The sequence below is a fragment of the Carlito syrichta genome, unplaced genomic scaffold (genome assembly GCF_000164805.1).
Source record: "Carlito syrichta isolate Samal-C Ts95f unplaced genomic scaffold, Tarsius_syrichta-2.0.1 Scaffold305146, whole genome shotgun sequence".
Classification (NCBI taxonomy): domain Eukaryota; kingdom Metazoa; phylum Chordata; class Mammalia; order Primates; family Tarsiidae; genus Carlito; species Carlito syrichta.
Window position 1 is genome coordinate 80,073 of NW_007249242.1, and position 21,811 is coordinate 101,883.

The window sequence follows — 21,811 nt, forward strand, 5'->3', positions numbered from 1 at the left end:
GGTCTCGAACCCACGGGCTCAGACAATCCACTCACCTCAGCCTCTCAAAGGCGCGGGATTACAGGCTGAGCCACCGAGCCCGGCTAACATTTTCTTATATTACTTCATCTCCTACTTTTTTAGCCCATTTTTCATTAGCACTTGAGGGTGCTTTATTGTCCTTTTAAGTGCAGGATGCTCACTTTACAAGCTAAAAATCTTTGGCAGTTGATCAATTTTAAAACGTAGCCAAAGATCTACATTTAATAGTGGAATAATCTAAGATTCTTAACTACCAAACAAGGACTCTTTCTTCCTAACAATGGTCTCTAAACTCTTTTGATCATGTAACCCATCAGCAAAAAGTAATGTGAGACCACACTGCTCATAGATGAATATTTTTATTGATACATGTACTATCAGTTAATATTATGTACCTTATATATAAAACGGTAAACAAACAGAAACATCAAAAGAATAACATATATAAATAAAAATTTGGCTATATTTTCCCCATGTTCCAATGGATTCCCTGGGCACCACCACCCCTTTGTGGTGTCTACTCTCCATACTAGAGTACGGGTCATGAAAAGAGTGTGTCCTTAAGGGTCAAATGACTTTGGCTTGAATCTTAGCGCTCCCCACACTAGCATTAGATACCTTGGATAATTATTTAATTTTTAAAGCCAATGACCCTATCTATAAAATTGAAATACATTATATCTGTCTCACACAGTTGTAGGAACTGAATGAGGTATGTCTTCTGTAGAAAATTCACCCAATAAAGTGAAAACAAAAATTTCACTTTCATCGATTTTGGCTGCTCCTTCAATACTGTGTTCTTTCTTCTGTGTTCCTGTATCGTTTCCCTTTTCCATCCTCTCCAACCACTGTTTCAGACCTTCTCTACTCTCCCATACCTCAATTAACCTACCTCCCTCTTCATTCTTTGCCACTGATCTCACATATAACTTTAGGGAGAAGTTAGATGTCACCTCAACTTCCGGCCAAAGCCATAAACATAAACCTGCATCCATACATATAATTTCTTTGGTGTTTTCTTTCAGTCATTTAACAAATATTTACTGAGTACCTTTTATAGGTCAGACACTGCTCTAGGCAGTGGTAATAGAGTAAGGAACAAAGATAAATTTCATCCCCTGCAGCATTTACATTCTGGTGATGGTATACAAAAGTAATAAATAAATATGGGATATGTTGTAGGATGGTAAATGCTAGAGAGAAAAATATAGCAAGGTAAGTTGTAGGGAATGTCAGGGAACAGGGGTTTGCTATGTTATATAAGGTAGTCATAGAGAGCCTCAATGATAAGGTACCATTTGTGCAAAGACATGAAGAAAGTGAGAGCTCTGTCTTGTCTTTTGAAAGGATCACTTTGGCTACTATGCTGTAAATACACAAAAGGAGGCAAGGATGAAAGCAAGGAGACTTGCTAAGAGGCTGCTTGCGGGTATATAAGTGAGAGAGGAAGATGGCTTGGACTATGATGGGAGGCAGGGAGGGGGCATGATCTGGTACTGCGGGTGTCTCAGAGTATGGCCCATAAAATTTGCTGATTGATTGGATGCAGGGTATGAGAGAAAAAGAGTAGCCAAAGATGACTATATGGTTTTTGGCCTGAACAACTGGAAGAGTGGAACTGTCACTACAGAAATGGGAAAACTTTAGGACTCAAAGAATTGGGGTAGTAGGTGAGAAATAAGATGTATGTTTTCAGTTCTGTTGAACTTTAAATTACTATTAGATGTTAAATAGGTAGCAAGAAATGAATTGCAAGTTAGTTTAGAGGCCCAGGCTGATGTAGTAATCTGAACACTGTAGCAGTAGAGTATCATATGAAATCGTAAGGCTAAATGAATTCCACAAAGGAATATATGGAGATATATAAGAAAAGAGGCCCAAAGATTAAGCTTTGGAACAATCCAAAGCTTTAGCGGTCTAGGAGTTGACGAGGAACCACCAAAGGAGAGCAAGAAGGAGCTGCCAGTATGGAGCAAAAAAATTATTATTTTAATGAGAAAGTGGGCAAGAATATTCTAGAAAGAAAATAATGTCTTGGTGTACCCAAGAACTATAGTAAGAAATATTAGAGTGGAAAGTGGAAAGTCAGAAATTTACACAAGAGTCACTAGGCAAGGAAGGCTGGACTTTATCCTGTGGGATATATGAGGTCACTCAATAGATATAAGCCATAGAGTAAAGGTGTCAAATTTGTTTTTAGATGGATCACTCCAGCTTCAGGGTGAAGGAGGGATTTTTGGCAGGGTTCTGGGAAGTGAATGTAGACAAGGCTAAAACAGAAGATATCATAGGAGAATACAATGTCTCAGGCAAGAGAAGTGATTAAGACCCTGAAATATGCAGTGATTAAAAAAAGAGAGAGAGACATATATATATATGCGTGCCAGAGGTACCATTAATTCTGTACAAGAATCTATGGTTTTCTTTTTAATATCCTTTCTCTGGTTAAATAGCATTTATTGGCTTTTCTAATCAGAGCTGTATTTCAAACTGATTACTTCAGAAAACAATCTACAGTGATGCCATTTTAAAAAGATTTGGTCTACTAAAACCACCTTGTCATTACTGCTAGCAAAGTTTATTTTGATTCAACAAATATGTTCTAGACTAAGTGGCAAGAATACAAAAATGAGTAAAACGCAATCCTTTGCCTCAAGAACATTTAACCAGGATGAACCACCCAAAGCAAATAGAGTGATCTCTTCAAAATGAAAATGTGGTCATATCACTCGGCTTAAACCTTCTGTAACAGAGATTGCCAGTTGTCTCTCGGTAACTGTTCTCTAGTGTTTAACATGGCCATTGAGAATAAAGACTATACTCCCACCTTCCATGTGAGTAGATATGACCATATAACTAATTCTAAATATAAGTGGAATGGCATCAGCAATGTCTAGCAAGTGTCTTGAAGATAAGGAAGGACATTTCCCTTTCCTCTTTCCTACTTCCTCTGGTGTGCTGGCTGAAATGTAGATGTGATGACTGGAACTGGAGCAGCCATCTGAGGCCAAGAGGCGGGGGAATGGAGCCTACACATACGGCAGAGCAACAAAATAGAAAAAGCCTGAGTACCTGGAAGCTGCGGGCTAGATACAGACTTTTTAGTGTAGAGGAGATGACATAGGCCATTATTTTGTTGCTGTTTCCAGTGGTTGACAGCCAACTAATACACTTTCAATGTAATAATTATAATTATGTCTCTCTATAATAGAATTATGTCTCAATATGTCTATTATAATATATTTATGCCTATCTGTATCTATCCATCCTGATGCCTGACTCTAAAATACAAATAACAGATTTAATATTGAAAATACTGGGTTGCAGTATAAGTTTACAGCATTTGTTTCTGGCATGGCAGCACTGTAGTGTTGGGAGTTTATCATTTGTCATTTGGAGTGACAATATTGCACCTGTGAATACACCTTGCATTTTGCATATTTGAAGAAATTAGTGCTATTTTTGGGCTCAAGAAGATGGAGTGTCAAGTGGAAAAAAACACTTCCAACAGAGGAGCAAAGGCAGCGGAGGCAGTTTGAAACATTTGTGTCATGTATGGGGAAAATGTCGCTGAGGAAGCCACGGCAAGAAAACCGTCTTGTCGTCTCAAAAAGGGCCACTTTGACCCGAGTGATTCTCCACATTCAGAAAGACCATCGGGTTTTGAGGAAGACCATTTCAACGCTTTGATTCATGATGATCCATGTCAGTCGGTCCAAGAATCGGCAAATGTGATGAGCTGTCACCAGTCAACCATCATGCAACATTCGCATTCTACAGCAAGTGAAAACGCTACGAACATATGCATCAACTCAACGCACTATTCATCTGATGAAAAAATAACGCCGTAAGGTAAAAATTCAATTATTTATTAACAGGCATATTAATTTCTTTAAAAATCCAATAAGTCACTATACTCAATGAGTTTGCAACATCAATGAAAATAATAAAATTGATTCTTCAATAATTCATCATAATAATTTCTATCTTTAGAATAGCTTTATTCTATCTTTAGAATAATTTTAACTTACTTCTTTTGAAGGATTCATTGGTAATGTAAAGATAGTTTTCCAGTATGACCAGACAAACATTGCAAAAAGTAGATGATAAGCCATCAGGTATACAACTGAAATGAAAGAAACATAATTATCACTGTAATAAGCAAAAACATACTAAAATTATGGTAGTCACAAAAGATCTATTTGTTCCAAATAACCAAATTACCAATTACAATAAATTATAAAGTTCCTTCAGGTCACAATCGAATAAACACAATTCAATGAATTTATACCTAAAGTAAAGAATTTTTTTTAAAAACCCTAATTACATAATTAGACTATGCCCATGAATAGAATCCTCCCATCTGTACATAGGCCCATCTATTGGCAAAATAACTAACAGGGACCTTTCCTAAATTGTAAAAATGAGGTAGTTATAGGTGCAACTTCAAAGAGCAAATATAGCATTAAAAAAATAATACTGAGGTTTTAAGAACTTTACTGACAGATTATAAAAGCAGTTTCTATTTGAGAACCCATTTGCTTATTTGCTCAGTTTCAAAGCTGGTGTAATGACTACATGTTTAAACAGAGAACACTTGGAAAGAGATTTTGTCCAATAAGAGTTCAAATGTCTTATTCATCACATGGAACAATTGTTGAAAAAAGATTCTGAATACTTTTTTCAGATAATGTATATAAACACACTTTGTGTGGCATCTTAGGTCCTGAAGTACTAAGCAAATTGAAAATGTTAATTTTGTATTATAATAAAGATAAAATGTGCAGTTTTTGTTACTTTATAGTTTTGTGGAAAGTACCAACATAATTGCCAAGAAATAAAACACTGCTATTTAAAAATAAAATAAAATGTTAATTTTGTACATAGTGATAATGATTCATCCCGGATGATATATTCATATACAACTAAATTCTGTAAGATTTAGTTGAAGAAAATATGCTTATTTAAAATATGGCATGTTTAGTATTTTAAAACTTTAATAGTAATTTTAAATTCTTCTGTAGAATGATGATGCTCACATTTACAGAGTCATTAAAAATTTGAATTATTAAATAAGGTAATACTCTGGGTTGGGATAGGTGCTTGTTGATATCCCTGTACCTCAAAGACTTAAGAATCTTTGGCATAACTACAGCAATTTGAGGGTGAATGACTTTGCCAACTATCTGACAGAATTCAGTCTGGAGACTTACAGAAATGAGCTATCTTTAACACTATCTTATCTCCATATTCTCAAAGAATAATTTATTGATCCCAACCAAACATAAATTAATACAATTCATTTTTTCAAACTACTTTAAAATGTCAAACAATATTACAATGTCAATGTCATAACAATATTACATTTTACCTTGTTCACCAATGTTTTCCATGGACACTATAGGAAAAAAAAAAAGATAGATCATAGGTTATACGAAACTTATGCCCACCACAGGGCCTGACAGAGATATAAGGCATTTAAGTAGGTTAATAATTTGGCTCTCCTTCAGATCAACATTCTTCAAATATTTGTTCAACTTTATTTAGAGGAGAAGTAAGTATGAAGTGAGGGTAAAGAGGTCTGTTGGCTGGGTTCGGCCATGCCATTGTTGTGCACATTAGCCCTAGCGCCCATGAAACAACACAAAACTCATCAAGTGTGCCCCTTTATTCCTACATCATCTGGTTTACTGGTTTTCTTCCAATTACAGAATTCAGAATTCAGATAAAAGCAATGTTCCCAAGGTCATTATGTTTTCAGAAGCATTTATTGCTCTTCATAACTGGCAGGTGCCTGGTTAGCTTTCTACAAAAAATAAAATGTTGTGTCCACAGTACACTCTTCCTTTCGAATTTCTGTAAGTATCAATTTTTATACCCCATGACTCTTTTTTGCACCTATCATACAATGAAGGGCCTAGACAGTGCTGGGAAACTGACACCCCAGGGGAGTGGGGGGGGGGGTTGTGAATATTCAAAGGTAGCAGGCAGATTAGGACAGGGACCACAAGAATTAAAACAAGCTAGAACAAGAAATTGTATTTAGTAATTGAGACAGTCTTCTTACCTTTTGTATTATCTATCTGTTTGCCTATCATTTGGGCTTCCTCTTTACTAGAGTTTTTGGAAGTTTTGGTCTATCTCAGTTGTACCAAGGAAGGGTTTGACTTTGTTCATGTATTTTTGTTCTAATTCAGCTTTTTAGGAGTACAGAATTTCAGGCCTTAGTCCTAGATTGAAATGTCATTACTTTAAGAAGCCCAGGAATCAGAGGGAAGTGTGAAAGATTTTTAAGATTGCTTGGCCCAACTTACCTCCTTCTCAAGAAAGCTACTGAATATAAGTGTAGGCATTTCTAGAACCAGTAGTAGCCCACAGTTTTGTACAGCAGCCCATTCCATTACTGGACTGCTCTAAGAATGAGAAACTTTACAGTGTGATGAAATTTGTCTCTTTGTGGCTCCTACCTATGATACCTAGGCTTGCAATGTGTAGCAATAAACAGAAAATCTAAATGACCTTCACATATTGAGTTATTGTGTGTCCCTTCAATGTTCTCTTTTAGCCTAAATAATATATGATTTTCAGATCTCTTACCAACTTGATGTGGCATCTTTAAATGTTTTCCAGGTTCTCAACTCCCTTTAACATTTCGGATCCCCAGAATGGGACAGGCAGGCACAGATCTTTGACTTACAAGTGTCCTGTTCTACAAGTTTGCTAGTGAATCAAAGGCTAGTCAGAGTTCACTTTCACAGAATCCCTTAAGTAGTTAATCTGAGAGCATAGGAAAGACTCAAGGCAAGTTTATATACAAACCCATGTGGCACCACATTTAAGCAATTCTCTCTAGGCATCGACTTCCCTGTCTTCAAAACTGACAATAACTCTTCCTTGGATCAAGATTTCCAACCTTTCAATTGAAAGCTAATCTAAAGAAATGAAAAGCGATTTGACTCCATTTGTGCATTTATGTATAATTTTTTTTTTTTTTTTGAGTTGGAGTCTCACTCTGTCCCCCAGACTGGAGTGCAGTGGCCGCTTCCGGCCACCGCAGCCTCGACCTGCTGGGCTCCGGCGATCCTTCCGCCTCAGCCTTCCGAGTAGCCGGAATTACAGGCATGCGCTACCACGCCCGGCTGATTTTTTGATTTATTGTAGAGATGAGGTCTTGCTGCCCCAGACGGGTCTCGAACCCGCGGGCTCAGGCAATCCACTCACTTCAGCCTCCCAAAGGTGCAGGATTACAGGCTGAGCCACCGAGCCCGGCTTATGTATGATCTTTAATGACCATTCCAGAGGTGCTGGTGCTTTAAAGAAAATGTATTTGCTAATCCAAGACTCTAGCTATCAGAGTTGAAAATAATAAAACAAAATAATATTTCAATATTTTTATTATTTTTTATTTTAGAATCATGGGGTACATGTGGGGATTTATTACATGAGCATACTGTGTGAAAACAAACTTTGGGCTTCTGACAAGCCCTTCCCTACCCCAGTAGCGGCCATGGAACCCAATGGGTGGTTTTGTAACTCTTATCCTCCCTCCCTGCCTCCTTCAGCAGTGCCCAGTGACTACTGTTTCTGTCCTTGTACCCATATGCTGAATGTTTCATGTCCACTTATGAGTGAGAAGATGTGGCATTCAGGTTTTTGTTTCTGTGATAATTCACTTAGATTGATAGCCTCTAGCTGCATCCATGTTGCTGCAAATGTGATTTTGTTCTTCTTTATGGCTGCCTAGTATTCCATTGTGAATATGAATCACATTTTCTTTATCCAGTTCACCTTCGATGGGCATCTGGTTTGGTGCTATGTGTTTGCTATTGTGAATAGTGCTGAAATAAACATATGCATACAGGAGTCTTTTTAGTAGAACAATTTATGTTCCTCTGGGTATATTCCCAGAAGTAGGATGGCAGGGTTGAATGGTAGCTCTTATTTTTAGTCCAAACTATTTTCCACAAAGGCTGAACTAGCTTGCATTCCCATGAACAGTGTACAAGCACTTCCTTTTCTCTGCAACCTCACCAACACTTGTTGTTTTTTGACTTTTTAATGATAGCTATCCTAACTGGTGTGAGATGGTATCTCTTTGTAGTTTTGATTTGCATTTCTCTGAGAAAACTGGACCCCAACCTATCACCATATACAGAAATTAAGTCAAAATAGATCAAGGACTTAAATGTAAAACCTCAAACTATAAGAATCAGAAGAAAATCTAGAGAACAGCCTCCTGGACATTGGCCTAGGCAAAAAATCCATAGCCAAGAACTCATAAGCAAATGCAGCAAAGATGAAAATTAGCAGGTATAACCTTAACAAGCTAAATTGTTTTTGCCCAGCAAAAGAAACCATCAAGAGAGTAAAAAGACAATCCACAGAATGGGAAAAAAATATCTGCAAGTTATGCATCCAACATAGGCCTAACATCAGGATCTATAAGAAACTCAAATGAATTGACAGGGGGAAAAAAACATTAAAAAGTGGGCAGACTGGGTGCACTGGCTTGCACCTGTAATCCCAGCACTTTGGGAGGCTGAGCCTGGAGAACTGCTTGAGACCAGGAGTTCAACACCAGGCTAGGTAACATAGCGAGACCTTGTATTTAACAAAAAAAATTAAATTAAATTAATTAGCCAGGCATGGTGGCTGTGCCTATAGTTCCAGCCACTCGGGAGACTGAGGTGGAAGTATCACTTATCACTTGAGCCCAGGAGTTGGAGGCTACAGTGAGCTGTGATGGTGCCACTGCACTCCAGCTTGGGCAACAGAGTGAGACCTCAACTCAAAAAAAAAAAAAAAAAAAGGGCAAAGGACATGAACAGACACTTCTCAAAGGAAGACATACAGGCAGCCAACAAACATATGAAAAATGCTCAGCATCACTAATTATCAAAATGATATTTTTTAAAAGGTACAGTTATTATGAGTTGATAATCTTTCTGATCTGGACCATTACCTCTATTAGCTGCATGTGCATTTTTTTATTTTTTGAGTCAGAATCTCACTCTGTAGTACAGATCTCAAGCTGTAGTTTAGAGGTATAATCACAGCACACCACAGGTTTGACCTCCTGGGCTCAGGCAATCCTTTCACCTCTGCCTCCTGAGTAGTTGGGACTACAAGTGCATGCCACCACACCTGGCTAATTTTAAAAATTTGTTTGTAGAGGTCTCACTATGTTTCTCAGGCTAGTTTCAAACTCCTGGGCTCAAGAATCCTGCCTTGGTCTCCCAAAGTGGTGGGCTTTCCAGTATGAGCCACTGTGCCCTGCCAAAACCCCTTTTTTAAAGCTATTTTTACCACTCGTGACTTGTTTTTCCCTAAATGTATTTCAAAATATACAGATGCTCTACTTTTAAAATTAAGCAAGTTATACTTACATACATGCTTATAGTAAACAATTCTGGTAAAATTTACAGAATGAAATGGAAAAGTCCAAAAAGGCTGTATCCAAGATTATGAGTCTATCCAATTGCTTGTAATCATAAAATAAGTCTTTTCAATTTTTGTCAACATCACAGATGTTACTATTTAAAAATTACTATTTTAGTATTCATTTCCCTTAATACTAGTGAAGCTTATGCTTGAAATATGATTGGCTTTTCTGTCTCTTCTGAGTGAATGATCACTTTCTTATTGAGAGTCTTTTCAAATTCTAGACAGTAATCCTATATCTGTTATACTTGTTGCAAATGAAGTTGTATATAACTATTTTAAATGATTTAATAAATACTAACAAAATTTTGTGACATCACTAATTAAATAACAGAATCAGTGGATTATGATCCATTTTGCTTTACAACACTCAGGAAATAAGTATTTTTTCAATCATGTTTACTTAATTAGTAGGTCAGTGGTTCACCTTTTAATTCTCAGTTTAATGGCAGAGTTATCAAGTTCAAAGTTTCCTTTCTTATTGTGTAAAAACACATAAATACAATGTTATTGTTAAATACAAATATTTGTGTTCATAAGTGACTGTTTAAGAAAAGACAACTATTTAACCTCAAATACTTTTCAAATATATACAAATATAAAGGTAATATATGGAAAATATAGACTCAGTCTTTTAGAAAATATAGACAATCAAATATAATTTTGTATATCAAAATGAAAATTAAATAGCAATTTTGAACATAATTATGATGGATCTTTCAAACATAACTATTGGTTTTAATGTGAATCTTGAGTTTAAATCCAGTATTATTTAATTTTATTATTTGCTTCACAGACAGAATTTCAGTTTTATATATTTAAAAATTATGCTGATACCTATTCTCCAATTATACCAGAGAAATTTCAAGTGATGTATAGCTATGTTTATCACATTTACTTTAAACCAGCCATTGAGATAAATCAACATAGTTATTTCTATTTTTATTACAAGAAAACAGTTTTACTCAGTTTTTATTAAAGCAGATGAGCTTTACTCAAAGTCACATTAATTCATTCTATTCCTGAAATTCTTTCATTTTCAATTTTAAAATTTCATGCATGTGACAAAAATGTTATAACTTTGGGCTCTGTTGGATAATATTAAAATTAATTCCTCATTTTAAAAAAGCACAATGTTGGGCCTCCCGATCCCCAATAAACCCCAGAACACCCGGGGGAGGGGAATATAAAGCACAATAACTGGCATAGAGCATCCTCTTCATATATATTTAGAGTAAAACAGTGACTTACTCAAATGGAAGAAGTCACAACTAACTTGAATCTCATAAAAGTGATATATCAAAGCAGACGTAAGAGAAATGTAAATTTTTCCTTTTGTGAGCATGAAAAATTAAAGAAAGAAGTTACTTCTTTTACCATGTCAGCTTAGCACACTGTTGAAACTCAATGAATAACTGACAAATCCAAAAGTAATCTTTTCTGTATTCTCCTCCAAGCATAATTCTCCAGAAGTGAAGAAAATACCTCTCTAAAGAAAAGAAAGCGAGACGACAAAGTGGTTCATGTTCCTTTAAAAAGGAAAAGGTAGAGGGGGATTCTGGCTTCAACAGGGTTTCAAGCAACTTAGAAAATAGATAGTTTCTATGAGTGGGCAGGAGTGTTCCCCCCGGTTTTGGTTCTTCATTAGTATTTTAGTTTTTATAGTTTAATCTGTTAGAATGCAAACAGACAACTACTAAAGTACATAAACAGGAGTAAAGAGCAAATGCTCTCTATAAAGACAGGCAAAGTACAATCCCTTCTCTGCCATTTGCTAGCTTACACAAGGTATTTGACTTATGCCATCCTAAAATGGGTGAAATAACAACAGTAGTATTGATACGGCTGTTGTGAGAATTAAAAGAGAAAATATAAGAATGTACTTAACATAGTGCCTGGCTTACAGTAAGCCCCACAAATATACAATTATAATATATAATATTTAGGCTGGTTAATATTAACTGTAATATATAACATAGGAAAAAGGACTAAAAATGAAGAAAAATTACAAAAAGAAAAGTAATACTTGCATAGGCTTTTGAAAGAAATGCAAAATTGTGAATGAAAATAATTTTTACATGTGAAAATAAAAGGTTAAAAATAACTTAAATCCAAATTATCTATGTAAACTGCCTTTTTATACCGATGCGTATTTTACAAACTTGTTTAGTAAAACCAAAAAAGGTGGCCCTTATCCTTAACACAGAGTAATGATGAGACACAACGAACTTCAGTCTTGATGTGGCATTTAGTCCTTGTGAAAACTTCTCTAAAAAGTGAAAACATCTATTTTGTATGTGTCACTGTTTCACTTAAGCATTCAAAACAATTATTTTCTTTTTTAAAAAGGCCAAAAATATTCACCCCAAAGAAGTTAGATGCAATCTGCTCTTGGGAATAAGAGCAAATTATTCCCAAGATGTTATTTTGCTAACATGTGCTTATCTGGTAGATGGTACTACTCCTACTATCGAAATAGTATACCACACATTAGTAACACTGTGGGTCACAATTTTCATTTTCACTTCAAAAATTTATTTGCCTAATTTTATCTTGAAATAGCCTAATTTCTTTCTGGTCTATGTCGTACAATGACAATATTTTGCTTTAGTGATTTCTAACTTTCTAATATACCTCTAGAACTGAAAACTCTTCCCTGATTAATTGTGGTACAGGAATCACAACACTTTCTTGGCACCAATGGTATGTAGGGGAAAAAAAAGTGGAAATGGCAAATTATTACCACACTTATTAAGGATGTTCCTATTTGCCAAGAGCAAAATTAAGGTCTTCAAGAATTACATTTTGGAATCTGGAGCCTTCATAGATGCTACAAGGCTTATAGTTTGGGTTGCCAATTCTACTTTCTGGCTAAGCTTTCTGCCTAACCCCCTCCTCCCTCATTTATCATTCCTATAAGAAGCAGAGTGGGACAATAGGAAAAAAAGGCTGAACTGGTCAACCCTCAGTTTAGAAATGATAAGAGTGATAGTTTTTGTTATGGCAATGACCGTTCTTGAAGAAATTCTTAGGTAAAAATAAAACAGGTAAAATCAAAGTTAAAGAAGGAGACTGTCAGTTAAAGTAACAACCCATAACGTAGAAAAGGATGACAAACTGCTCCTTGATCCAGCCTGGCTTGAATGAAACTCCTTAAAACACCTTATCTCTTTTGCCTGACCTATCAAGCAATCATTTAATCCAGGTGTCAGTAAACTACTGTTCTTGGTCCAAATACCAACAACCTATTTCTGTAAATAAAATGTTATTGAAACATATACATGGCTACTTTTGAGCTACAATGGCATTGTTGGGTACATGTGATAGAGATTATATGGACTGCAAATCCTAAAATATGTATTGTTTGGCCCTCTATAAAAAAGTATTCCAGCCCCTGTGTATTAGTCAAAGTTCTCCAGAAAACAGAACCAATGGGACGTATGTGTATGTATACTGTATTAGAACTGGTTTAGTCTAGATGAGTTAAATTCAATATTGACTAAAAGCAGGGGATCATCTCAAAGATTATTCCAATCCTATATTTTTACTAACTGATTTTTAAATATTTGGCTTAGGTGGTTATTATTAAAGTGTTTGCTGTCATAGATTATATCTGTTGATATGTAACAGCCCAGTAAACTGTTGGTAATTTAAATCTAGCTAAACTTTTAGTATAATACAACCAAAATCCAAAATTTCAGATACTAAACTATGCCTTCAACATAGACCAAAAAAGTCTTCCCCACTTAAATTATCAAAGAATAGTTATATAATTGTTTCTAAAACAATGTGGGTTTTAGCATTTTTATTGCAAATGTATACTGTGACCTGTTATTTATTTTCTTAATCTGAATTTTATTTTTTCTTGTCTTCAAATTTAAACTTTCTCCTTTGGAGGAATAATTTAGCCTTATTACACAGTAACTTTTCTATACAAAACGACTATGCAATTTCAAGATTCTTTCTGACACAAATATATGCTAGCCTCATATGAGCAATCTGATAATGAAGAATATCAAAAAACAATCAGACAAAAAAATACAGAGACTTGGTTCTAATAAATGAATCTTAAGGATAACTTTATAGCCAAGCTCTATTTTCTTCTGCTTATCTTTCACTCGTTTACTGAGAAACATTCACTGACTACACTAAGCTTACACTGTTGAGAACAAAATGGTAAATAAGACTCCACTCCTGTGCTCAACAGGTCATAGAGTTTGTGATATCATTTTAGTTAGAAGTGAAAACCAACTGAAAAACAAATATGGAGTTATAAAAACACTTTCAACTCATAGAAGCAGCTCACATTCAAAAGGTTAAGACAAAAACACCAGTAGCAGTATAAATATGCTTTAATGTCTTCTGTCTTGACAAAACCTCTCCCTTGACCTCGTGTCTCCAGCTGCCACCTCATTTTTCTAGAATTTTCACAGGAAAACTTATTTTTAACAATCATCCAAAGTCACTGTCCCTACCCCCTAGCTTCCTCAACCAACTCCAACTGGCCTGATTCACGAGTATTCCACTGTGATCACCCTTGTCAAGGTTGTCAACACCTTCTCTAGGCTAATTCTCTGTGTTCAAGTGACTCTAACAGAATTAATTATGCTCTTCTTTCGGAAATACTCTGTCAAATCTACAGTGAATTACTTGACAGAATTGGCCAGGGGGAATCCCTTGAAGCAGAATCCTTTTAGTTACTTTCCAAAATGCTCTAGTTTATTTTCAGCAGATTAGAGACCAAAATTGGCATTGCTGCTAAATCATTTTAATGGCAGAAGAAAAATATTATTCACATAAATATTTTCAGTGTAATTCCAATTACATTTTCTCTTGCTAATACATTTTTCTAAATTTATTTTCTTTACAATGTATCTACTTATATTTTTAAAGTCTTTATCAAACTGTCTTTTTCTTTTCAGTCCTCTTATGTCATTATAATTTTATTGACAACTCTAGTGCCTGCCTTCCTCTCCAACCTCATCTCACACCACTCCCCCCTTGTGCACAATGTTTCTGCTACTCTGGGCTTCTTGCCTCTTAAACATGCTAACATTGTATCCAACCAAACCCCACCCTCCCTTCCCAGATCCTCTGCACTGTATTGAACCGGGTGATAGGAGACCTGTACTCTAGTTCACTCTCCCAAACATGCATGACCTTGATCATGACACTCAGCTGAGCTGTGCTTGAATTTTATTGTTTTTTAAAAAAATTTGCACTTTATCCTGAAGGCTTCTCTGGCTATAAAATTATCTTAAATCCTCTTTTCAATGTATTCTGAAAAAAAATTATTGATATTTAAAAACCTAGGGCAAAAGCTGTTTTAAAAAGAAATTTATCAGTAAATTAGTAGGAACTGTTTTGTCAAGGACAGTTAAATAGATTTAGAATAGAAACAAATAAGGATAAGGGTTCAACAATGCAAACCTTGAACCCCAAACACATGGTTTTCAGTTCACACTTTCTCACCATAAAAGCTAGCTCTAATATCCCTAACAGTCTAATCACAAATACTGTGCAAGACAATCTAGATTCCTCATTGGATCCCCACACAATTCCTTAAAAATTCATTTTGCAATAAGGAAACCATGATCTCTGAATGTGCAAAACAATGGTGCCATCTCGCCAAAAACCCTTGCAAGGTTTTGCCCAGAATTTACAATAAAGTCCAATCTCTTTAACTTCAACCTCAGTGGCCAAGCCTGATCTAGCTTCCCTGACCTCTCCTCTAATATTTATGGTCAATAGTCCCCTTGATCACTAAGCTGCTGCCATATTGAGCTTCTGACTGTTTCTAAGCCAAACTAACCTTAGTGTCTTTACCCCATTTGGAAAGCTCCTCAGCTGACTCCACATCTGGGTCTCTATCATACTTCAGGGTTGCAGTTTAAATGTCAGCTTTTCCTATCTGGTTTGTCCCTGAAATCACCATCACAATACATTGTTCTTTCTTAGCACTCAGTGCAACCTGTAATTAATTTTTTCTTTTCCATGACCCTCACTGAGGTTTGAATACTGTTTGATGTTTTATCTTGGGCAAGTGACATAGCCCCTCTAACTTTATCTCAATGTTTATCTTACTGGGCTGTTTTGAGAAAGTAAAAGCATCTAGAATAGAATCTGGCACATATGAGGGCTGTTAGTTGAATATGGAGGATAAATACCTAACTAAGAAGTTAGAGTTGTTAGAGTAGGAGTTGCCTTAAGCTTAGTGCTAACAGATTTATCAACAACCAAGGGGAAGAAGTACACAGTGAATGATTAGCTTGTAGTAATACTAAAATTTTCTGGAGAATGAAATGCAAATTGTTAGGAATAAATTACTGGAAGACCTTCTAAATATGAATAAGCAGAAAAATGCAGGTGAATTACCATGTGGGCAAATTACTATAATGAGAAAAAGTTAAAACAGTAAATTTTTTTTTTCTTTTTGCCTTTTTTTTTTTAGAGACAGGGTTTCGCTATGTTGGCCAGGCTGGTCTCAAACTCCTGTCCTCAAGCGATTCTCCCATCTTAGCTTCCCAAAGTGCTGTGCTGGGATTACAGGGATGAGCCATCACACCCACTAAACCAGTAAACTTTTTTTTTTTTTTGAGTTGGAGTCTCACTCTGTGGCCCACACTGGAGTACAGTGGCCGCTCCCGGCCACCACAGCCTTGACCTGCTGGGCTCCGGCGATCCTTCCGCCTCAGCCTTCCGAGTAGCCGGAATTACAGGCATGTGCTACCACGCCTGGCTGATTTTTTGATTTATTGTAGAGATGAGGTCTCACTGCCCAGGCGGGTCTCAAACCCGCAGACTCAGGCAATCCACGCACCTCAGCCTCCCAAAGGCGCGGGATTACAGGCTAAGCCACTGAGCCCGGCTACCAGTCAATTTTTAAACTATGTTTTTACCCTACCCCTCCCAGAGCTCCTTTCCTCTCAACCCCAACCACATTGCACCCCACCATGCCCTGTCCAGATTCTGACAGGGCTTGGCATGCATCAGAATCTCAATATGAGGAGTAGAAGAAGTATAATTTAGGGCAGGTCGGACTTGATGCCTTTCCCCAGCCTCTAGAAATTATCAAACAACCATGGGAAATGGCCTGGAAACTGTTGGAGACCTCTTCCTGAAGAATGGCACTATGCCATGTCAAAAACAAAAATAAACAACTATAAGTTAAATAACATAATCCAAGATACAGGAGATCTCAAGAATAGTTTATGTTCCAAAAGATTTGTTTTCTGGGTAGTTAAACCTCTAGGTTACACATCAAATTTTCTGCATAACAGTATTAACACTGTTACAAAAACGAGCCACAGTGTGTTAAAAGGAAACCTACTGAGCTGCAACATCCCTGAAACGGTGCACTAAAGGCCACCCTCATTCTTTTTCCTTACCTACTGGGCTATGAGAGCAGGCATTCATCCTATTCCAAGACCTCAGTGATAACACCTGTATTAGTTTGCTGGGTTGCCATAGCAAAGTACCACTGACTGGGTGCTTTAAACAACAGAAATCTATGTTTTCAAAGATCTGGAGTCTGGAAACCTGAGAGTGAGGTGTTGGCAGGGTTGGTTTCTTCTGCGGTCTCTCTCCTTGGCTTGCAATGGCCACCTTCTCTCTGTATCATCACATAATTTTCCCTCTGTGCTTCTAGATCCAAATTTCCTCTTCTTTTAAGGGCAGCAAGTTGTAAGGACATCAAGTCATCACTCTGATGACCTCATTTTAACTTAATTACCTCTTTAAAGACCCTATGTTCAAATACTGTCACATTCTGATGCCCTGGAGTTTAGACCTTAAGCCTAAGAATTTTGGAGGAACGCAATATAGCTCACAACACCCTTCAAAATAAGACTGCAGCTTTGGGCTGGGCTCGGTGGCTCAGTCTATAATCTCAGCACTTTGGGAGGCCACGGCGAGTGGATTGCCTGAGTCCATGGGTTCGAGACCAGTCCAGGCAACTTGGCGAGACCTCGTTTCTACAATAAATCAAAAATTCGCCAGGAGTGATAGCGAGCAACTGTAGTCCTGGCTACTTGGAAGGCTGAGGTGGAAGGATTGCCCAAGCTCAGCAGTTCGATGCTGGGGTGGTGGTAAGTGTGCCACTGCACTCCAGCCTTGGCGACAGAGTGAGACTCCAACCCCCCCCCAAAAAAAGACTGCACCTTTGAAGGCTGTATGGAGTGAGAGAGGCAGACATCAGTAAGCTGGTGAAGAGAAGGAAGTGACCGGGCTTGGTGGCTCAGTCTGTAATCTCAGAACTTTGGGAGGCCAAGTAGAGTGGATTGCCTGAGCCCGCAGGTTCGAGACCAGCCCCGGCAACTTGGTAAGACCTCATCTTTACGAAAGAAGGAAATTTGATGACAATAAGCTAAAGAAACTAAAGGAAGGGAGCGTTTCTTGAATGCTCTATGCCAGGGATTTGTGATCAGTTCTTTAAATGTTTCTCTCATTTAAGCATTATAACAATCCGTGAGGTTGGTATTATTATTTTTAAATCTGAAAAGACAGTTGCACAGAAGTAAAATAACTTCTAGTATTATTTATGTCAGAGTATATGAAGCTGAGATCTACATATAGACCTGACCCCAAAACTCTTTCAAGGTTTCTGTGTGGTCTCCTGGGTCCTGTGACGTCTGGTGCCTCCTAACCATACAACCTGCTGGGCTTCTTTATCCTGGGAGCGGTTTCTTTCTGTGGTTGCTCCCAATTATTGTCCTGTCTGTGTTTGATATTCCCACCACTCCCTGCTCCTTCTGATTTAGGACACCCTAGAAAGCAGGGTTTAAAATGTCCTCTTTTTGTAACCAGCCAACTTAAAACATCTGGAAACAGACCGTTTTATAGTATAGACTTTGAACATAAATAATTCAATTTGATCATATTTCAGGGCAGAACGTGATTTTAGACTTTCCTAAGCATCTCACTTCAAGAACTGGGGAAGGAATAAGCCTCTGGGTTCCTAGAGCAAGAATTAGATGGTGATATCAGGAAGACTGAGACATGGGATGGGGTTTCCTAATCTCCATCCTCAGCAATAGAGGGACAGAAAGAAAGTTTCTTCCCTTTTCTACACATGGCTACACACTCAACTCCAAGTTCCTACAACCACTGAATCTTTTCAACTCCAACCCCCTTCTTTTCTAGTTCCAGATGCCATTATTGAAGTATGACAAGAGAGAAAATGACTGACTCCTTGGAACCATGTAAATCTATGGTGGACACTACACTCTCAGAAAAGATCTGCCCAGTTCCCACATAATGGTTGTCTACTATCAAGGGGAAGGTCAATAAGGATTTATATCCTGAAACATTCCCCTCATTCTTGAGGTCTGCACTGCACAGGTACACTGCCTTAGATACATTCCTCACTTGCTGAAACTTCCAGTAAAAGACAGAACATGGATCTGTCCTGGAAGTGTAATTCTTAATTCTTACACATATGTGAAAATCTCTAAGTTGCAAATGTTTCTTTCTCTCTTCTCCCAACAACATCATTTCTTTTATTATTATTATTATTGTTATTATCTATTGTGTCAAGAACACAACTTGAGATCTACCTTCTTAAAAAATTTTTAAGTGCATAATACAGTATTGCTAAGTATAGTCACAATAATGTACAATAGATCTCTAGAATATGCTCATCTTATGTAATGGAAACTTTATACCTGTCGAACAGCAACTTACCATTTCTTCCTCTCTCCAGTCCCTGGCAACCACCACACATTCTCTCTGTTTGAGTTTGACTATTTAAGACCACTCACATAAGTGGAATAATTTAGTATCGGTCTTTCTGTGACTGGTGTATCTAAGCACAACATCCTCCAGGTTCATTCATGTAGTCACATATGACAGGATTCAAGGACATTTCTTTAGCAATTTGATGACCAAATCATTGCTCTGAGTATCTAAGTAGCTCTACTCCACAGAAACAGATGCTGTAACACTCAACTTAGTCACTGAAGGCTGGCAACACATTCACTGCATATTTGTACTCAAATCATTAGAAATGTGTTGGTCTTTTAATTCAGCAGTTCTGAAAGGGAAATACAGACTCTATCTATGACTATGGTTCTGAAGAGTTCACTGCCACTTTCTTCTTGGCAACTGGGAAAGACAATATCTGAATCACCGATTGTACTAAGCAGCGTAGATAAATAAGGAAATCTGATCTCAGGGCTGGTCCCTTGATCTTAGTGTCCTCATTTAAAGATTTACTCAATGGAATCCTAAATCCCTCTGTCTCAAATTAAAATAGAAGAGATTCCCAGTGCCAGCAAGTTGTGCAGGTTTCAGTGCAGGTGTAAGTTTACTCATCCTGCTTAGAGAGAGTTGTATGGGCCATCCCTTTTCTACACAAGGCTACAACTCAACTCCATTTTCCTTCAACCACTGAATCTTTTCAACTCCAACCCCCTTGCTTTCTAATTCCAGATGTCTTTCTTGAGGAACAAGCAGAGAGGCCATGACTGACTCCTTAGAACCATTTCAGTCACTGGTGGATACTACACCCTCAGCAAAGATCTGCCTGGTTCCCAAATAATGGTTGTCTATTATCAAGGGGAAGGTCAACTAGGGATTTATATCCTGAATAATTCCTTTCTTTAGTCAGAACAAAAATTTTAGAACTGAAGGGGCTTTAATGATTACCTTGCCCAGTGGAACCATTCATCTTTCTTATATATGTATGTACATATTTATTTGTTTATTGGTGGCATGCAGAAGTCCCGCATGCATTTTGGTTATTTCATCATTTAAAAATATATATAATCAAGAAGAAACAATTTTTGTAGTACATTTTTTAATGTCATTAGATCAGTTTCTTATTATCTGGTATACACTGAATAATCAGAAGACAATATTGAGAATATTATATTTTTCACCACCAAACATTAGCTGCCTGATTTATTAAGTAGAAAGGCTAATGCTTCTTCTTTGTATCTCCAAGGAAACAGACAGCCCTCTAAAACTACCTCCCAGGGCTAGCAACTACACGTTCAGTATTATATGACCAGAGTACATGCACACATAATACATTCAAAGATTAAGCCAATAATTCTAGGTTCATACAATTATTTGACACTTATGTAGTACTTCTAAAAATGTAATTCCAACCTTTATGCTTATGACACTCTTTGGAATAAATTTTACAGTAGAACACTTGGAGAGATGAGTTCAAAGATTTAAAACAACACCATCAGCAGCAATAACTGCTGCCCTGTGGCACTGGGTCACAATATCTATTAAAACACACAAGGGTATCAAGTTATTCTCTAGCTCACCCTTTAGGACTGGGTCACTGGGAAGCACTATTTTGTTCTGCAACTTCACTGTTATATATTCATGAAATAAACATATACAACCTTTCTTTGATCCTACCTGGAATCATATGATACTCTTCTCTTCTTACTTGCAAATCATACCCTCATCCTACACTTTATTTACCTACAGCACTAGCAAATCTATCTGACTGTATTTGCTAAAACTATGTATATTGCAGCAAAATACAAATACAGTTGCAGCAAAAACAAATTCGACATAAAACAAGCAGCCTACAGATGAAAGATTTGCACAACTACTGCTGTAAGACACAATGTAGTATAATAGTGCCATATTATATAGAAACCACACGTTTGAATACTAATGTAAGTGTAAGTTCTAAAAAACTGTGTAAAGAATTGAAGATAGTCATCAACATTTGAACTAGGTCTCTTCCTCTGCTCAACATGTAAGATGCATCTCATGTTTCCTTCCAGTCTGCACCTTTCCTCTAATTATATGTATGGATTTTTGCTTTCTGTTCCTAAAACCATTTCACTTACCCTAGACCTCTAGGCAACACAAAAAAATTGCTATTCATTTCTGAATCGTGCACAGGTCCTGTGCTGTGGATCAGAATCTAGTTCATGATTAATGCCATGGATTACCGATGCATCCACATAATATTTCCCCCACCCCTCCCCAGAAGTTCTTGTTTATCCAGTTTGCAAGCCATTTATACTTACTAACACATTCTTTAAAAGATTAAGTTTCCATTTGTCACCTTTGTGCTCTGGAGTCTTTAGTTACTCAAAAACTGTTGTTGAATTCATAATAAGTACAGTAAGTCAGTGGCTCTCAGGTTTTCTGCCCTGGATGCTTGACGGCCAGCATTCTCATGAGGGACATGAGAAAATGGGACTATTCACAATCCCCTGCCCATTAACTTTCTTGCCAAACCATGAAAGGGCAAGATGGTAAAAAACTGCTGCAGTGAAGCTGGGCTCGGTGGCTCAGCCTGTAATCCCGTGCTTTGGGAGGTTGAGGTGAGTGGATTGCCTGAGCCCACGGGTTCGAGACCCGCCTGGGCAACTTG

The 21,811-nt window shown here is 37.2% G+C and overlaps 1 protein-coding gene across 1 annotated transcript in view; it reads right to left on the reverse strand.

Annotated features, from left to right (window-relative positions):
- The window catches only part of ZDHHC2 (zinc finger DHHC-type containing 2), a 73,365-nt gene that overhangs the window by 37,940 nt on the left and 13,614 nt on the right, over window positions 1-21,811 (reverse strand). Inside the window, exons 2-3 of the mRNA XM_008061206.2 lie at window positions 5,393-5,419; window positions 4,053-4,147 (exon numbers count right to left, since the gene is read on the reverse strand). Of these exons, the coding sequence (XP_008059397.1) occupies window positions 4,053-4,147; window positions 5,393-5,414 (117 nt within the window). The 5' untranslated portion in view covers window positions 5,415-5,419. The remainder of the gene's footprint in view (window positions 1-4,052; window positions 4,148-5,392; window positions 5,420-21,811) is intronic.